Source organism: Coffea arabica, chromosome 7e (assembly GCF_036785885.1).
Source record: "Coffea arabica cultivar ET-39 chromosome 7e, Coffea Arabica ET-39 HiFi, whole genome shotgun sequence".
Classification (NCBI taxonomy): Eukaryota; Viridiplantae; Streptophyta; class Magnoliopsida; order Gentianales; family Rubiaceae; genus Coffea; species Coffea arabica.
In genome coordinates this window covers 11,259,628-11,276,948 of record NC_092323.1, presented here as the reverse complement: position 1 = coordinate 11,276,948, position 17,321 = coordinate 11,259,628, and the positions used below count along the sequence as shown (strand labels likewise).

General features: G+C 34.8%; 3 protein-coding genes across 3 annotated transcripts; all 3 read left to right on the top strand.

Annotated features, from left to right (window-relative positions):
- Positions 1 to 711, top strand: LOC113700125 (ethylene-responsive transcription factor 1B-like). The gene has a single exon (XM_027220596.2). It carries the CDS (start codon positions 42 to 44, stop codon positions 612 to 614), a length of 573 nt encoding a protein of 190 aa, XP_027076397.2. The 5' UTR covers positions 1 to 41; the 3' UTR covers positions 615 to 711.
- Positions 712 to 8,093: 7,382 nt separating this feature from the next.
- On the top strand, positions 8,094 to 8,666 carry LOC113698137 (ethylene-responsive transcription factor 1B-like). The gene has a single exon (XM_027217844.2). The coding sequence runs from the start codon at positions 8,094 to 8,096 to the stop codon at positions 8,664 to 8,666; it is 573 nt and encodes a 190-aa protein (XP_027073645.2).
- Positions 8,667 to 15,946: 7,280 nt separating this feature from the next.
- LOC113701568 (ethylene-response factor C3) lies at positions 15,947 to 17,116 on the top strand. Its single transcript, XM_027222290.2, has one exon. The coding sequence runs from the start codon at positions 16,325 to 16,327 to the stop codon at positions 16,982 to 16,984; it is 660 nt and encodes a 219-aa protein (XP_027078091.1). The 5' UTR covers positions 15,947 to 16,324; the 3' UTR covers positions 16,985 to 17,116.
- The last annotated feature ends 205 nt before the right edge of the window (positions 17,117 to 17,321 follow it).

Sequence of the window (17,321 nt, the reverse complement as noted above, 5' to 3'; positions counted from 1 at the left end):
TGCAAGAGAACTGACCACAAACCCTTCAGTTTTAGCTAGAGATGGATTCTTCATCCTATGAGAATCCAACTCCTGATCAGAACTTCTCCTCTGAATTCTCATTCTGGTTTCTTGACAACAATAGGGTTCCTAAACAAGAACTTGAGACCACTGAAGCTATTCAATCATTAAATTTGAAAAGAGATTCCAAGAGGCAAGAAAAGCAGTACATAGGAGTAAGAAAGCGTCCATGGGGAAAATATGCAGCGGAAATCAGGGATTCAACAAGGAATGGAATGAGAGTTTGGCTAGGAACATTTGAGAGCCCAGAAGAGGCAGCTTTGGCTTATGATCAAGCAGCTTTCTCGATGAGGGGTCCCCTGGCTAGCCTCAACTTTCCAATGGATCGAGTCCAGAAATCACTTGAAGGTATTAAGCATAACTGGGAGAATGGCTGCTCACCAGCTGCGGTTCTGAAGGCAACCCACAAAATCAGGAGTAGCATGTCAAAAAGAGCAAGAAGAAATCAAGAAAAACAAGGAGAAAAAGTTGTTGTGGAGCTTCAGGACTTGGGAGCTGACCTTTTGGAGGAGCTTCTCAGTTCCTCATCTGAAAGTGCCGCTAGTAGTCATTAATGAGAAACTCAAAATCCTTGCCTTCATTTCCCCTTTTCGTAATTTTTTATTCCATAGTTAATCCCATGTATGCCTATTTAGAATAAACAAAACGTAATTAGCCTCCCTCTTATGTATAATTAGCTACTTCACTTTCTCCTACTTCCAATCTCAGCATTTTTATTTTTTTTTAAATTTCACTTAGTTATAGCAAGATTAAAATGCCTACTTTACTTTTTGCAAATTGATAAAAATGTAGGAGCTAACAAGTAAAATTGTGATCTGATAGTATTAAAATTTTTAATATTATATTAGGTTTTGGTAAATTGGAGACCGACATGTGATCCATCTTTCACTTTCAGATAACTACCTGCTTTCTTTATCTGCTTTCTGTGCCCTCTCTGTTGTCATTCTCTTCCTTGTAGTTTGTTTAGTGCAATTAATTATGTGCGATGCAATACAAATATTTCAGGCTTAAATCTCAAAATCTGCACGTATATATATAGTAATGCCCAGTAATTTGACCTTTATTTAAGCCAATAGCTCAAGTGTCTTTAGTCATATATAGTTGCACTATGAAGTATATATTATGTTTATGCTTTCGAAAAAACAGTCAAATTGATCAAGAAGAAATCTATATTTCCCTATGTTTAGAGTATTAAGACCATACTCCATTAGGGATCCAATAAAGGTTAAAAGAAATACACAGAGCCAGGGAGCCAGAAGGGATTCTTATATTATTTATTTATTTTGTTCAAGTACCAGAAGAGGGAAATATTGTTCAGGCATTATTCCTGAAAACCTTTCAGTTCCGAACATTTTTGAAAAGAAAAAATTATTTTATCGTGCATCATGCAAGTCCATAAAACCTAGCTACGGATGACTTGCCCGTAATGGTTTGGTTTCTTGTCTATGTAAAAGTCAAAATTCAAGTCGTGTGGCTATAATCTTGACCAGTTTCTTAGTTATTTTTTTTTTCCCTGTAAACAAAGACAAAGTCTTTAGTAGTTTAAGGATAACATCAACACTTTGAAACAAATTGAAGGGATTTTGACGGTAATTAACCCTTTCCCTTGCATGTACAGAGACAGGAGAACAGACCGTTGTTGTCCCTCTCTGTTACAGCTTATAAGCCAATGATCAAATTTCCAAAACTTACAATACTTCACGAAAAGAAACATTAACATGGTTTAGGGGGTCCGCTTATAATTAAAAAGCTAATCAAGGAAGGAAAACAAACGAATTTACATAAAGTCGATTTGTTGATGTGAAGTTTTTTCAATTAGTTATGAAACAGTCGTACAATTGCATCAGTTATTTTAACTTGGCCTTTGCATGTCTAGGAGATGAAGGAAGTAGTCAATCAATAAAAATACCTTGCTGGCACGAAGGCTGCACAGTTGACAACGACATTATTTGGTAAAGAGATTACTTCTTTTTCAACTTAGGCTGAAATAGGATTTTTTTTAACGGATATCAAGGAAACTTGTTAATACAACTATATTATATTTAATTTACTATGTGAATGTATGCATTCACAATTATTATACATCATGCATTTAGATTCTAATTCCCAAATTTACTTTTACAAAAAATTAACACATTAGACCTCTCACAGCCAAACCCTTTGAAACATTTGATAAAATTTTCTACAAAGTTGTTCACAAAAGTAGGGATAGCAACGGGATGCCCGTCCCGCAGGGGGAGTAATGGGGTGGGGGATGGGGCGGGACTGGGGGGAATTTTTCTCCCCCTGTTTTAAATGGGGCGGGGGACGATACCCCTGCCTCAACCCCTGCCCCGTCTCCTGCTTCAATTTATTAATATAAATAAATGTAATATATTATATAATCTAATAATAATAAACTTAAAATATTTGCTAAATAAACATAACTTTTATCTCATTTCTATCCAAATTCCTAGTTGATATTTGGTACAAGCATATTACGCGTTCTATGAGTATTTCCAAATGTTATTTATACAATCCAATTGAGTTTCTTAATTTTCTTAGTATTTTATTTCAACACTTTTCTTGTTTCATTTTTCATTTTTCATTTTTCACTTTTTTTAGTTCCGTATATTAGTTTATTCTTTGAATTTAGATTTGATCCATTGAATAAAGGCTCTTAGAAAAAAAAAATCAAATTATCAACCGCGAGCACCTGCAGGGAAAACGGGACGGGGCAGGGAGGACAAGGGCAGGGGCAAGGGAAGTTTTTTGGTGGGGGGGACGGGCGAGGGATCCCGCCCCAGACCCGCCCCATTGCTATCCCTACACAAAAGGAGTGAGACATTCTACATAAATAGGACGGCTGCAAGCAACGTAGGATGCCTAAAAGTTCAAAAAAGTGAAGTAACGGATAAACTTGAAAATGGCAAAATGATTATTTAGTTTAATATGTAAAAAAAACCCCTTAGACAGAAATCACTGTTAAAACAATAAGAGACAAGAAGCATGAAGAGAAAGGACGGATGCTTCTTAATCAACAAATGGGTCATGATAACTTCGAAGAAATTTCAACCGTCTTAAATTACATTTACAGGTACCTATCTTCTTCCAAAATAAAACATTCTTAAAAAAAAAACTTCTTCATTTTTATTTTATTCTTTTTTTAATCCTAGTCACATTGTTCTACAGAACATCGGATTCTGCCTAGCTGTCACAGAGTCGAGATAAAAAAGAAATTCCAGGTTACCACTATGGGTAGAGCGAGATGTAGATATACTAGGGACAGTTGAAATTTATCATTGCACCATACAAGATTTTCTTCCTCTTTTTTTTTTTTTTCTTCTTTGGAGGAAGGACCATATATACAAGTTTAGGATAGTCCAATATTTATGCCTAGCAAGAGAAATTTGGCCTTAAAAGTTCACCCAACAAGCACCATTAAGACGCCTTCTACAATTGCCTTTATAAAAGCACTACATGTTGAATGTGAAACAAGATGAGCCAAATCAAGAAGTTTAAATTGTAAAGTTCTAAACCATATGCTACAAAGCAAAATGAAACTTATCCAAAGTCTAAATCATGCCATGTAGATGTAGTATAATGTCTAATTTACTTCATCATACTCTACGTATCTTGGCTTTTTAAGACCCGAAAGTTGCTACTCTTTTAAGTCCATTTTCATCTGCACATGTAGCTCTATCATTTCTCATATGATTGTTAAATTCACAATTGACTGATTGAGTTGGTTCGACGAGAAAACTAATACATACCAATAAACAAGGTTTGATACTCATATCTTGTGCAATAACATCAATTACTTGCATCAGGTATATCTGAGCCCCAACCCTCAGCCCCAAGGAAGAGAGAGGGGGAGGGGAGGAGTAGGTAATTCAATTTTTAAGTTCCTATTACTAAGGGCACTGTCCTCGTCCAGAATCCGCCGACGAAAGAAGACAAAGTCCAGGGCCTCCGGGGGTCAAAATCAAGACTAATGAACAAGCTTGGCATATTAAAATATGGGTTTTTTTTGTGTGTACAGGAGTATTAAAATATGGGCTGCCAACCAAATACTAGGTGCACCTATTCTGCATTTTTGAATGATGAAATGAATGATGAATTTTAATGATGAAATGAATGATGTATTTTCATGCATGCATTACCATCCGATCTCGGTTGAAAAAAAAAAAAAAAAAGTAGGTGGAGGCCGAGATGCATTTAATTACAATCTATTTTTTAGGTAATCTGTCATTTTTTAATAAAAGGAAGGATAACAAATGTTTCACAAATATTATACTTGTGGTGCTAATGTGCGATGAGTTGATGACAATAGCTGAAGTCACTGAAGATAGTGAATCAATTGTACAACTTTTTTACAATATTGTCATCCTGACTTATCGCCAAATACAGAAAGATTCATCACTAATCTTTTAGATAATTAATTAAAGTAGCTTTCAAAATCCTTGTGCTTGTAACGATACGATCCAGTTCATCTATTTTGTTTAAACGTACTCGAACTTTAGTGAAAATTGTATTTTATTGCATGATGTACACATCATGCTCTGCTTGGATTGAACCCTTAAATGGAGTAATATAGGGTGAATTGACATCGGAAGGTCATTCCAGTTCGCAAAAGTTATCTTTTTGAAAAGATTGAACAGCTTACTTTTCTTCCAGTACTTGACAACACAAATCCTTGGAATGAAGAGAATTGGGTATCCTCATATTTGTTTCCCGTCCTATAATGAGGGTGCAATTCCCACCAGGCCACTTCATTTTTTTTTTTTTTTAAATATAGTTACCAAGCCGCTTCATTTTCCTTTCCTGTTTCTTAATTTCTTCGACTTCTTTAAACAAAAGAAAGAAAAGGTATTTAGAATGAAAATTTTTTCCTTATCTAGTGTCTAAAAAAATTTGGAGTTAACGTATTAAAATTGAAGCTGATTTGACTTTAAACCATTCGCTTTTAATTCGATCTTCCTACTAAAAAAGTACACAAAATTTTGCACTAATATGAATATTCATGGGCAACCTAAAAATAGTTTTATGAGAGTGGGGTCCATCAATACTTGTAGATGTGTATTTTCTACTGCTATTACAGATAACTATACATTTTATTGGAGCCAGATAGCACATGAATAAAATTTCTTAGCTATTGATATAACATCGAAAATATTAAATATAATTTTATTGTTTCAGTGGGAAGTTTTTTTTTTCAAAATTTTTGGGTTTTTTCTTTTTTTTTTTCTAGTGCACTTTCAGTATATTCAGATTATATTATGTCAGCATCAAAGTATCTCATCACAGTAGCATTCAGAGAATTTTCCGGTGAAATTCATACTTGGTATTCTATTTTTCTTAAGAAAACCACCAGTGGTGGTAAACTATTTGGTGCACACCAACTAATTGAATTTTTTTCTTTCACTTAGGGTATCTCAACCTTTCCACCAAACTAATGTCCTAAGATTGTGTAAAGTCTTGTCCCAAGAATATACAGTAAAATAGTACACAGGGTTGATCACGGGACCTATTGGTAACTACCAGACTACGAAACCAGTCGCACTATCCGCGGGGACAACTAATTGAATTATAATTGAATTATTGAAGTATGCAAATTTCGTACAAGAGAGAGGGAGGTAAGCCGAGGGCTAAAGCCACCTCCCTGATATCAAGGACCAAAATAAGCGAGGGGACTTGAGTATAAGAAATTCTAACAGGAGCAAACATTAATCAAATTTAGTCCCGAAAAAATATGTCTAATCTAACAAGGTGTGGAAGGCGATATAAGACCAAGGAGAAAGAGGCAACGAATGGTACTACAATAATGTAATATTATTTGAACAAATTAGTATTCATGGTTAGTTTTTAGATAATTCTAAAAACTTATCCTAAAGTTTTTAATAATTATAACAACCTCTCCTGAGGTTTGAAGAATTATAGAAACCTTCTCTAAAAAGTATATCTTAATAACAATTGGTGATCCAAGTACAAAAAGTCCAATATATCCTGTATTACCCCTATTTGATTGCTAACCAAATTAAATGTCAAAAAAAAAAGCCAAACATAATTGTTATGTGCTTGTTAAAAATTTCATGGTGACCCTTTGCAAGAAAATTTAAACCATGTATTGAAGGCATCCTTTTCTAGTGTTTGGACTTTTTTAAAAAAATTGTTTTGCTAAACAATTTCTAAAGAGACTCCTTTTGACAAATGCGTTCGCACTACCTAGTCGGCTCTTTGTATAATTGAGAAAAAGTTTATTTAGATTAATTGAGAATAGAATATAAAGTTTCGAAATGAGGTTAGAACCTTTGGATAGGATGGTATTAATGAGAAAGGGTTTCTTCTTTTTTTTTTTCTCTTTTAAACTCCTTTTTTACTTAGAATTTATAGATCTTGTGTAGGTTAATATAGTGTTTTGAGAATACCAAAGCAGGTTAGTGTACCTCGGGAAAGGTGGCTGCAATTGTCAAACAAGAAGGTATAGGAAGTTTCTAAAATTATTCCTTAATTTTTTTGTGCAAATTCATGATAGAGGTGCGATATTCGCCCCCGGGGCTTGGTCAGGTGGCATGGGTTTGCTGAAGATGGGGCTTAGTCTCTGGTTCAAGTCTCACTGCCAGCAAGTTACGGGGGCAGGGGATTTATTCTGCGGGTTCCACTCCCTGGGGAACACCCATTAAAAAAAAAAAAAAGAGGTGCGATATTCAATTTGTATTTATGTTGACCTTGTACATGTGTTTTGAAAACTGAACTAGATTGGCCCGTTTGATCGGTCAAACCATGAATTGGATATGCTTTCGGTCCGGTTCAATGAATAACTTAAAGAATCAATTGAACCAATCAAACCCGCTCAAGAACCGATTGAACTGATAAAAATCAGGAGGTTCAACCAATTTTTATTTTCTAAAAAATATTTATTTTATTCAAAATTTTAATATTAAAATAAATAAAAAATTATTATACCTTTAAACCGAAGTTGAACCGATTGAATCGATCAAACCATGAACCAAAAGGTCTTTCAGTTCACTTTCCAATTCGAGTTTAAAAACATTGCCTCAGACATGTTAGTTGCATCTCTGCTACAAAGTTGTAGAAGCAACTTAGTCATAAATCACAATTTGTTCATATAGTTTTACACAATTTAGACACACCAAATTTTTTTTAAAACGTCAATGATACACGAACACCTACACCTATCCATGCTCCTATACTATGGGGAAGAGGACAGACCCAACTGGATCATAGGGAACCAAAGAAAACTAAACTACCTTTGGATCAGACAGGTGCCCTCTGACACCTTGCTGAATTTGGAAAAATCACATAATATGACAATTAATGGGAGACAACGGTCAAGCCCTTGACCTCTCACCTCACAAAAACTTTAAGAGCCCTTGTGATGGTTAACAGTCCAAGGAGCCGTTGGTTTAGTAACGTCTGCAGTGACAATCATTTTTGTCCCTTTTCCAAGATACAGTACGAAGATTAGACATACCTTTTTCCCATGCTAAATAGCCCAAAAATAATCTGCTCTAGTTAGTGGGTTTGTTTTTCCAAATAATATGATATAACCTAAATTGTCCAAAAAAATATGAAAAGACCTAAACACTAACACGATTTCCCAAGCTGGGGGCAAAACAACATTTTCTATGAAAAAGCATGGAAACGCAGTCAATCATGATGCAAATAGAAGGGAAAAACTGCAAATTACTAGGAGTAAGAGGTTGAAAAGAAAATTTTAAAAAAAACTGCACATTCGTCTCTCAATTCATTAAAATAGTTAAAACGATTAAATAATTAATCAAAAAAATTAAAATTAAAAAATCAAGTCAAGGCTTTTTTACTTTATTTATTTGCTTTTATGATGGGCAGGCTCATAGGCTAGATTGTCGCAGCCAGATAATCAAATTAAAATAATGGCAGTCACACTAGTATTTATTTCCAGTAGCTTTCATATTGGCAAAATATCCGAGAGTCAAGGTTTCTTCTATCAAATATTTCTCTCATCCATATTCTACTTACCTGGGATGAATAACTAACAAATGAATTTTAGGATGGAATCTTCATGGATGGAAGACGAAGATCAAGATTTCTGCAATACTATTGATGGGGTATTCAAATCCTCATGGGAAACTAGTTGTTCATCCAGCAAAAATAACAGTGGTGAATGCTCCATTTTTTTTACTACTAGCATTCAACAAGAGCCAGCTGAAAAGGAGAAGCACTACATAGGTGTTCGAAAGCGGCCATGGGGAAAATATGCGGCTGAAATAAGGGATTCCACAAGAAACGGAATGAGGGTTTGGCTTGGAACTTTTGCTACTGCAGAGGAAGCTGCTTTAGCATATGACCAAGCTGCCCTTTCGGTGCGAGGCCCAACCACCGCCCTCAATTTCCCCATCGAGAAAGTTCAGGAATCATTAAGGAATATGGTCATCTGCAGTTACCAAGATGGCTCATCGCCAGTTGAAGCCCTGAAAGAGGCGCACAGGATGAAAAGTACTGCATCAAAACGTAGAGGAAAAGGGAAACAAGTTAAGCAAGAAGATGTTTTGGTGTTTGAGGACTTGGGATCTGATCTGTTAGATGAGCTATTATCTGAAACTAATAATTCCAGAAGTAAGTGAAACGGAGTTTGCATATCCCCACCTTCGCTTTTCTAGTTTGAACATCTTTTTTTTTCTGTTCCTCTTCGATTATTAGTGCCTTGCCAGCCTATATATCCAATAATATCTTTTGCCTTCTACTAGCAGCAATTTCTGGAACCCTAAACTCATTCACAGCGAAAAGTGAAAAGGGGGAAAATTGTGTATGTGGCAACCAATGACACTGATGTATAATGTATCCCGTTGTTTATATTGAAGACAAGATATATTTATGTTCTCGTGAAGTGAATTATATTTAGAAACTGATCAAGGATTTCCTTCAGAAAGAAAAGACCATTGAACCTTTATCTTTGGCATTCTTAACCTTCATAATAAGTTTACCCTCAAAAAGAGTTAAACTTGGCGATTCTATAAAGATAGTTTCGTAGTCATTTGTACCCTAATTGTTTGTTTTCACCATTGCCTTTTGATGCTGGATTTTTTGTGCTGATAATCACGGTTTATGTTCCAAATAGCTGGTACTTGATCAATTTGTGAATATTACATGTCCATGCTCTACCATTGAACATTTATATCCGTAATCTGTTTTATTGAGCTAATAAAAGACACCCAATTGGACATACATAATTGATTGCTCCTTTTTAGATACTTTTCTTTCATTTTCTGTAAGATTATAACGAACTTCAACTAATAAGCTTGGACATCTAGAGATGATAGCATGTATCAATGTGTTAGTCTAGTATCTTCCTCCATAACATCATCGATATGTCCTGGATCTAGAATCACTACCCTTTGGAGAAAGTGTTGTCTAGTATCGCTATTGATATTCGATTTAGGCCTTGGGTAGGTTGTCATAACGATTTAGAGGGAAAAAGGAAACTCATTGAATGGTGTCAAAGAAGAGGATACTATTGACCAAGCCATGCTTGTGATTTCCTAGTTTCTTTGCGATGACTTCAGCAGGAAATTCCAAAATCAAGAATGAAAAAAAAAGATTTAAACCATAAAAAGTAATTTTGTGCATTTGGTATGAAAGTCACCAATGGTCTCAAATGTACAAGCACTTAAAATAAAGACACACAATTCAACTGTAAAACTGGGGAGGAAACTCTGCTAATGATTGACATTGAGAGTTAAATCTTCAATGACCTACTCTATTACCACTTGCCTGCATCTTGCACTGGAAAGCAGGCTGGTTACATTTATATCTTTCAGTACTTCATCCTCTTTGGAGTCCATAGTGTTTGGAACCTGATACTTAGCTTAGCTTGTGTTTGTCATGTTCCCTACTGATATCAGAAAATCTGTTCCCCATTTACCTTGTTATCTTGAAAAAAAAATCCTTCACTAGTTAGTCTTAGTATCCATATTATAGTATTCCTTTGGGGGATCGAAGATCCTACCAGTGGCAGCCGTATATTTTCTCTCAACCATTAAAAGTTATCTTATTATTTCTATTTTGAACTTGTTATTATTTGATCAACCTTTTCTATTTCGAAGATCATCTTCTATGACATATCCATTCTCCCTCAGTCCATTAATATTATTCGAAGCAACTTTTTAACGCCAATCTGATATCATAATTTCTTGTCTTTTACTTTGTAATGTTACTTATTTTCAAGAATAACGGTTTCATTTGTGATTCAGCTAGTACTTTAGTTGGTAATATACTGTATCTCTTGATTGCGAGTGTCTAGCCTTTTATTTTCTAATGTTACTCAGTCTTAAGGTTAACAACTTCACTTGTGTTTCAGCTAGTTCTTTAGTTGGTAATATAGTGTAATCTCTTGATTGCAAGTGTCTAATCCTTATACATCACACAAAACTATTCTTTGTCGCGACCCTTTTGCTGTTTAACATAACTACTTACAGGAGTGACAGTGTGAAAGAAAATGAAGAAAACCAAATGAAAATTTCGTATAACAAGTTTTAGTTAGAGAGAACTCAATTCGCCAGGAATAGCCCAATTAAATGCTCAAGATAATCCTTGTATGTGCACAGTACCCTTCTGTTTACCTGCTTATGTACAAGCTAGGAGAATTGGAATACTTGAACTCCATCTTGAAGAGACTGGCGAAAGCTTATGTGGAACATGTTTCCTTCCATCTCAGATTACCCTTTTGTTTTTTCGATCGTAGTACATAATAAAAACTACCACTGACAGAAAATAAGTTTAAATAACTGAGATAGACTAATGCAAATCATGGTGTTACTTCTGAGATTACCTGATTTTGCTGCAGAAAAACTGAAAAGAGTGTCAAGTTTTCACCTGAGATGTGCCTAGTACATTGCCTTCATTTAAAGCTTTAGCATATAGAATTTTGCAGAGGATTGGCATTTTGTCTTCTACCCTGGATCTTTTTGAGTAAGAAGGAGACGGTCAATAATTGCATGTTTCATGCATAACTTTAGGATTTGATCTTTATTAGCCTTTATAGTAGTGTTACCCCTTTCAATTACATTGCCTAACTTTCATCTCAATTTGTTGTAATGGGTCAAAAGCTCCATTGAATGTGGTAGTCGAGGTGGAATAGATACAAAAATGGGGCGGCTAACATTCATGAAGGATGCTTCATGAATGTTAGTACTTAGGTGCATTCATCTTCTCAGTTTTTATGCTCATGGGCTGCTAACATCCATGAAGGATGCTTCCCTAAAATTTAAATTGATGAAAAGTTTTGCACTTTTGGAAAAGGTTATTTAGTGGAACTTGCATCCATAATGGACAAAATTTCGTTAGCCGTAGTTTTTTTTTTTTTTTTTTTTTTGTTAGCCGTAGGTATTTTCTTGTTTTCACTTTCAATCTGTTATATTACTTGGTAGAGAAGTATAGTTAATTAGATTGTTAGGCAGTTCCACGTGATTGTAATCTAATAAAATTTTATCATATTATTGATCAATAATTTAAACTCCTAAATTCGTCTAAGGATTGATGTCTCTTTTTACACATGTAAAGGTGAATTAATATTTACTAGTGTAGTACCCAAAACGTACTACAGAACTCCCCAGATTTTATCAGCTTGAACGGTTTTGTGTACTGAATTAATATGTGTACATGGTAACCTAGCTTCCTTAAAATTGTAGAGGAGATACGTCAGTTTTGTGTCTTAAATTTGAGATTTTTAACTGGACACCCGATAGTACATCTAATTTATATTAAATTTATCATATAAATGCACGTACTCATATTTATTTCACAAATTAACAACACTTTTATCGAAAAAACTAATACTTGATGGTCCTCTTAACAAATGTTCATTGAACACCCATTAGCGAAATCGTAAAATTTGTGTTTATGTATGCAAGTTACCTTACAATTAATTGTTGAGAAGACAAATCAATGATTTTAAGCAAATAGGACCATGGAAAATCTGAACGGTGCAAGATTGGTCTAAGATCTCAATGAAGGCATAAAAGGAAGATTTTACTATAGAGTTAATCTTTCACACTATGATAGATAGCGTGTACATTAATTAGCAAGTCCAAATGTATGAAATTCAAATTGAAGATGAGATTGCTTGTTATGCATTCAAATGGACTAGAGCATAAAGTGTTGTTGTAAGAAAAATTAATCCTTTATTATGTTAGGAAAGTCGAAAGATTTATGATTGGTAATTCATACATGGAGAAGAAATGTGATTACTGGTAAGTGAGAATAATTAAAGTGTAGATTTGGAATTAGTTTAAGCTTTGGACTGCGGCTAGGCTTGAACTAATTGAGAAACATCCATTTGCATTATCTCAGTTTAGAACTTTGACCGCCCGAGTTTGAAAACAAGAAGACTGGTTTCTTTTTCTTTTTCTTTTTCTTTATCTTTTTTTTTTTTTTTTTGTGGTGGGACGGAAACTTCCGCCGCCGTCGGGCCCGGCCATTTGGTCTTTCAGGGTGGCTGTGGAGTTGCCACCTAACCACCAAGACTGGTAATGATGAACAATATTTGACTTTCAAGTTTCAAACTTTCCGGTCGCCCTGCTAAGTGCCAAACAACACGTAATAAATTTCGTTGGCATTAGTCAATTTATGCAGGACATTCAACTTCAATTTTCAGCACCACTCGATTAAAAACAAAGAATAACTAATTTCTATTTGCAATAAAAAAAAAAAGAAAGAAAACCACAAACTATTATGTAATGGTGATCACACAAAATTGTTAGAAAACTCTATGGTTTCTTTTAGTATCATTCTCGTAATATGCATTTCTCAGTGATGATATTAGCTTAAATTTTTAAATTTTTGAACTTGTTACAATTTAAGGGTCTAGAATACTTATTTTACCATCAAACAACAAATTTAAGTTGAGAATACAACACCCAAAAGGGACAAATTTTTTTTTTTTTTTTGAGCAAAGAAACTCGCTTCATTAAATTATAGGAACAAGAAGCTTTACAAGAGAGTAAAACTCCAAATACGTCAAAAGAAATCCTATTCTGATCACTACCCAAAAGGGACTTTAGAATCTCCCTTAATTATTTTTAACTATTACCCCAAAAAAAAAAAATCTTTCCGAGAAAAAGGAAACTGGTCGCTTCTTTTCCTACGAAGGAACAACAGAATACATACTTTTCTCTTGAAGGTTATCCCCTAAATTAATTAAATAATAGAGGAAACCCTAGACAACATACAAACTTCGCTTTTGTTTTACAATAAAAACCTTAACACCGGCAGATTTTCTGCTTCCTTTGGTATTTAATGCTATCGGTTTCACTAGAAGAAAAAATGGATAAAGGAAGGAGGTGTCGCCCGGACCTTCCGCCGACGGAAGAGACAAAGAAGGCATGTAGGGTCAAACCGCATGCAAAACATCGCAGTCTGTGTCTTCACGTCCCATATTTCAGTTTTTTTTTTTCTGGCTCCGTTTTGTCTTAGTTTAATCTCTCCTTCGAATCAGTCATACTCGAAGATAAAATTTATTACTTGCTTCATTTATATTTATATTTTCTTTGCTTAAGAAACTGTAAAGGATAAAATCCTGAAATTAATTAGCAACGATCGCTATGTCAAGTGAAATTAATTAAAGGCCGAATATTCATACTAGATAAATCAAGAAGTTAAAAAAAATGCTACTAAAGACATCCTGAATCAACTGCTAGCTGCAGCAAAATGTTACTCAATGATACAAGCAACTTGACATTGATATTGATATCGATGGATAAAACGTAACAGCGATTTTTACAATGTCTTAGTCATTGATACCAAACTTTCTATTTGTTCTGTGTTTATCAATCCTCATCAGCCAATGGTCCCTTTGGAATTTCTTGCTATAGCCTACGAAACTGTAGCGTAACCAAATAATATCTTCCTAGCTAGAGAAACATATAGTCCTTTGCCAATTTGCATGCGGGATAGTGATAGCATTTCTTCCAGCAAAGCTGGCCTAAATTTATCTTTTTATGTTTTCAATTTTTCCAAGGCAGAGTTAGAAAACTACAACCAATGATATTGTCACAGACAGTTAAAAGTTGTTACGTTCCGGAATAACACGATCACCCCTTTCAACTCCGAATGCAATTTTAAGTTCTTAACTTAGAGATGCATAAGCATGGTTTCTTTCTCCTCCTCCTCCTCCCCATCCCCCCTCCCCTTCTTTAAAGAAAGTCGTGACATAAAAATTTGTGCTGTAGCGTTATCCTGAGAAGAAAGATTGTATTCTTAATTAGTAGAGACATGTCTTGACTTTTTTTGCCTTCAATAATATAAGAGAGTTCTTTTTCACCTGCCCTCTTTACTTCCAATAACTACCTTGAAATTAATCTAAAAATAAATGGCCTTACTCAGCACGTTTCTTTCTGTAAATGCATTTGTCACTAGGGCTGTGGATCGAGTTTTGTTAGTAGGGTTTTAACAAAGGTCAAACTCGACTCATAAATTGATAGGACTTTGGAGTTTCAAGTTTTTGAGCTTGGGCCCAAATTATAAACTCAAACTTAACTCATACTTTTCTAGAAGTTTCAAGCACAAATCGATTTAAGCCCAAGCTCAAAATTAATACATAATTATATATAATGTATATTTAATAGGATTAGTCTTTTTTACATTAACAGTGTATACACTATCAACTTTGAATAAATAACAATTATGTAAATTTTGAATTTAAAATCTAACTTCTGCATATGTGTCTGGATCTAATCGTGATAATGCATACACTATCAGTATATATAAAATTCAATCTATTTAATAATCATGAATTACTATAAATTTATATATAAATTATTAATGTTTTATGTTATTATATGTATAATTATAAATTATGAATATTATATATATAATTATACTTATACATGGGTTAGGCTTTAGTTAGGTTTGAACTGAATCTAAAGAGGTCCAAACTCAGCATATATTTACTTTGAGTTTAATATTTACGTCCAAACTGCACCCGATTCAATTAAAGATTAGACTGAACAAACTTTTTTTTTTTTTTTGGACCAAATGGGTCGAGTTCGGATTGACCCATTTTTCATAGCAAAAAGCCAAAAATGTGGCGGCCTCATAAATGTTCCGTTAGGCAATCAAACCAGCCACTTGGTCGAGGCTGACGTCAAAGCCGTACGATTATGATGCGTCACTTGGCTAGCTGATGTCCATCAATCAATCAATGCGATATTGAAACTTGAGGATTTTGAGCTGATTGATTGAATTCAAGTTCCCTCAATTCAATGTTGGATCATGACCTCAATTTAATTTGAGCCCTGTGCCAACGGTTGTTTAGATTTTCTTTAATAAAAAAATATACTTTCATTCTATAATGGATATACTCAATTTCATCACGGTAGGATTTCTTCTTTTTTTTTTTTTTTTTTTTTTTTAACTTAGAGATATCCTAACTTTTCGACTAGACTAATTCTCTGAGAATGTGTAAAGTGAATGTGTAAAGCCCTGCTCCAAAAATATACAATAAGATAACACATGAAAGTCGATCACGAAATCTGCTGATAATTACCAGACTAAGAAATCAGTTGGACTACCCGCGAGAGCCCGTAGGATTTCTAAGACAGTTTGAACTGCTTTTGTACTTGTAACCATGCGAGATTTTATTGAGAAGAGATATGTGCATACTGGGGTTAGTTCTCAACAAAGTCTTGGATGTTTTCTTTTATTATCAATAACTAACCTTAGTTTGCCTAAAGAGAGAGGGAGAGAGGGATTATCAGTCTCATTATTGTTATATGGGTGTTTATTCCATGGTTTACGAGTTATTATGCTCCTATGATTGGTGGCATGCTATAAAACAAAACAAAAAAAGAACCAAGTGGCTAATGTCCATGTTCTTTCGATGTACGTCAACAACCCCACAGGCTAACGTTTACTGTCCATGTTCTTTGGATTTAGGGCATAGAGTTGAGGTAGATGGAGGGACCGTGGCCCCGCAACTTCACCTGCATCAAATTGAAAACTTCTGTAGATTTATTGTGTCTTAATTGCGATGAAATCTTCTTCGTCAAAACTTTCTAGCAAGTACCCTTGACTCGATTAGGTTTATAAAACAACAAAAGTCTGATTCAGGCTGTTGAAAAAAAAGTACCCTTGACTCGATCCAACCCCAGATTCATGGTCCTTCTCTTCTAGGAAACCATTATTGCGCCAAGAAGAAGTCAAATTATCCATCAGCCTTATCTTTCTAGTTGAATTCCTACTATATATAAACGCTGTGCTCCGCTTGATTCCAAAAGTAGGTATAAACATGGCTATGATGCAGAGCTTCAACCTTTTCAATCTAGAAATGGGTTCTGCTGCCTCTGAATTCTTCCCATTTGAGTCTTCATTCTGGTGGGATGATAACGTTTTTCTTGACGATAGTACAACTTCGAAAACCGAACATGAGAGTGGGGAATCCAAAGCCACAGAGTCAATCAAAACAGGTTCTTGCAAAGGAGTTAGTCATGAAGAAGAGGTCACCTCAAGCTTGAAAAAGAAATCTAACAAGAAAGAAAAGAGTTACATAGGAGTCCGGAAGCGTCCATGGGGAAAATATGCAGCAGAAATCAGGGATTCAACAAGGCATGGATTGAGAGTTTGGCTTGGAACATTTGACAGCCCGGAGGAAGCTGCTTTTGCCTATGACCAAGCAGCATTTTCACTGCGGGGTCCCATGGCGTCCCTCAACTTTCCAGCTGATCGAGTCCAAGAATCACTTGAAGGGATTAAGCACAATTGGGAGAATGGTTGCTCACCAGCTGCTGTTCTCAAGGAAACACACAAGATTAGAAGTCTGTCAAAACGCAGAAGAAATCAAAATAAAGACATAAACCCAAAAAAAATTGTTCTGGAGCTTGAAGACTTAGGAGCTGATCTGCTGGAGGAGCTATTAAGTTCATCATCTGAAAGTACAACAACAACTTAGGGAGTTTGCTTATTTTGGTTTGCCTAATTGTATGTGATTATGTCCACAAATCCCGCGTTTGCGTATAGTTGTTGCTATAAAATGTAATTCCATCCTACTGCTCTTGATAAATTACTTTCTTTTCTTCTCTTACATTAATTCGCAGTGTCAAAATAATTTTTTTTTTTTTAAAAAAAGAACTAATACCATATCTGTTAGTCAAGACTAACTGAATCAATTAATAAAAATCATGAAGCGCTCCACTCACAATTAATTAGTTTTGCGATAAAATATTTAACATCTCTCGCTCATCATCCATGTAAGAATGAATTTAATCTCTCTATCTATGTTGGTTCAA

Bases quoted from the DNA above. Each gene is read 5' to 3' on its own strand.
- LOC113700125 (XM_027220596.2), top strand. From the start codon at position 42: ATGGATTCTTCATCCTATGAGAATCCAACTCCTGATCAGAACTTCTCC.
- LOC113701568 (XM_027222290.2), top strand. From the start codon at position 16,325: ATGGCTATGATGCAGAGCTTCAACCTTTTCAATCTAGAAATGGGTTCT.
- LOC113698137 (XM_027217844.2), top strand. From the start codon at position 8,094: ATGGAATCTTCATGGATGGAAGACGAAGATCAAGATTTCTGCAATACT.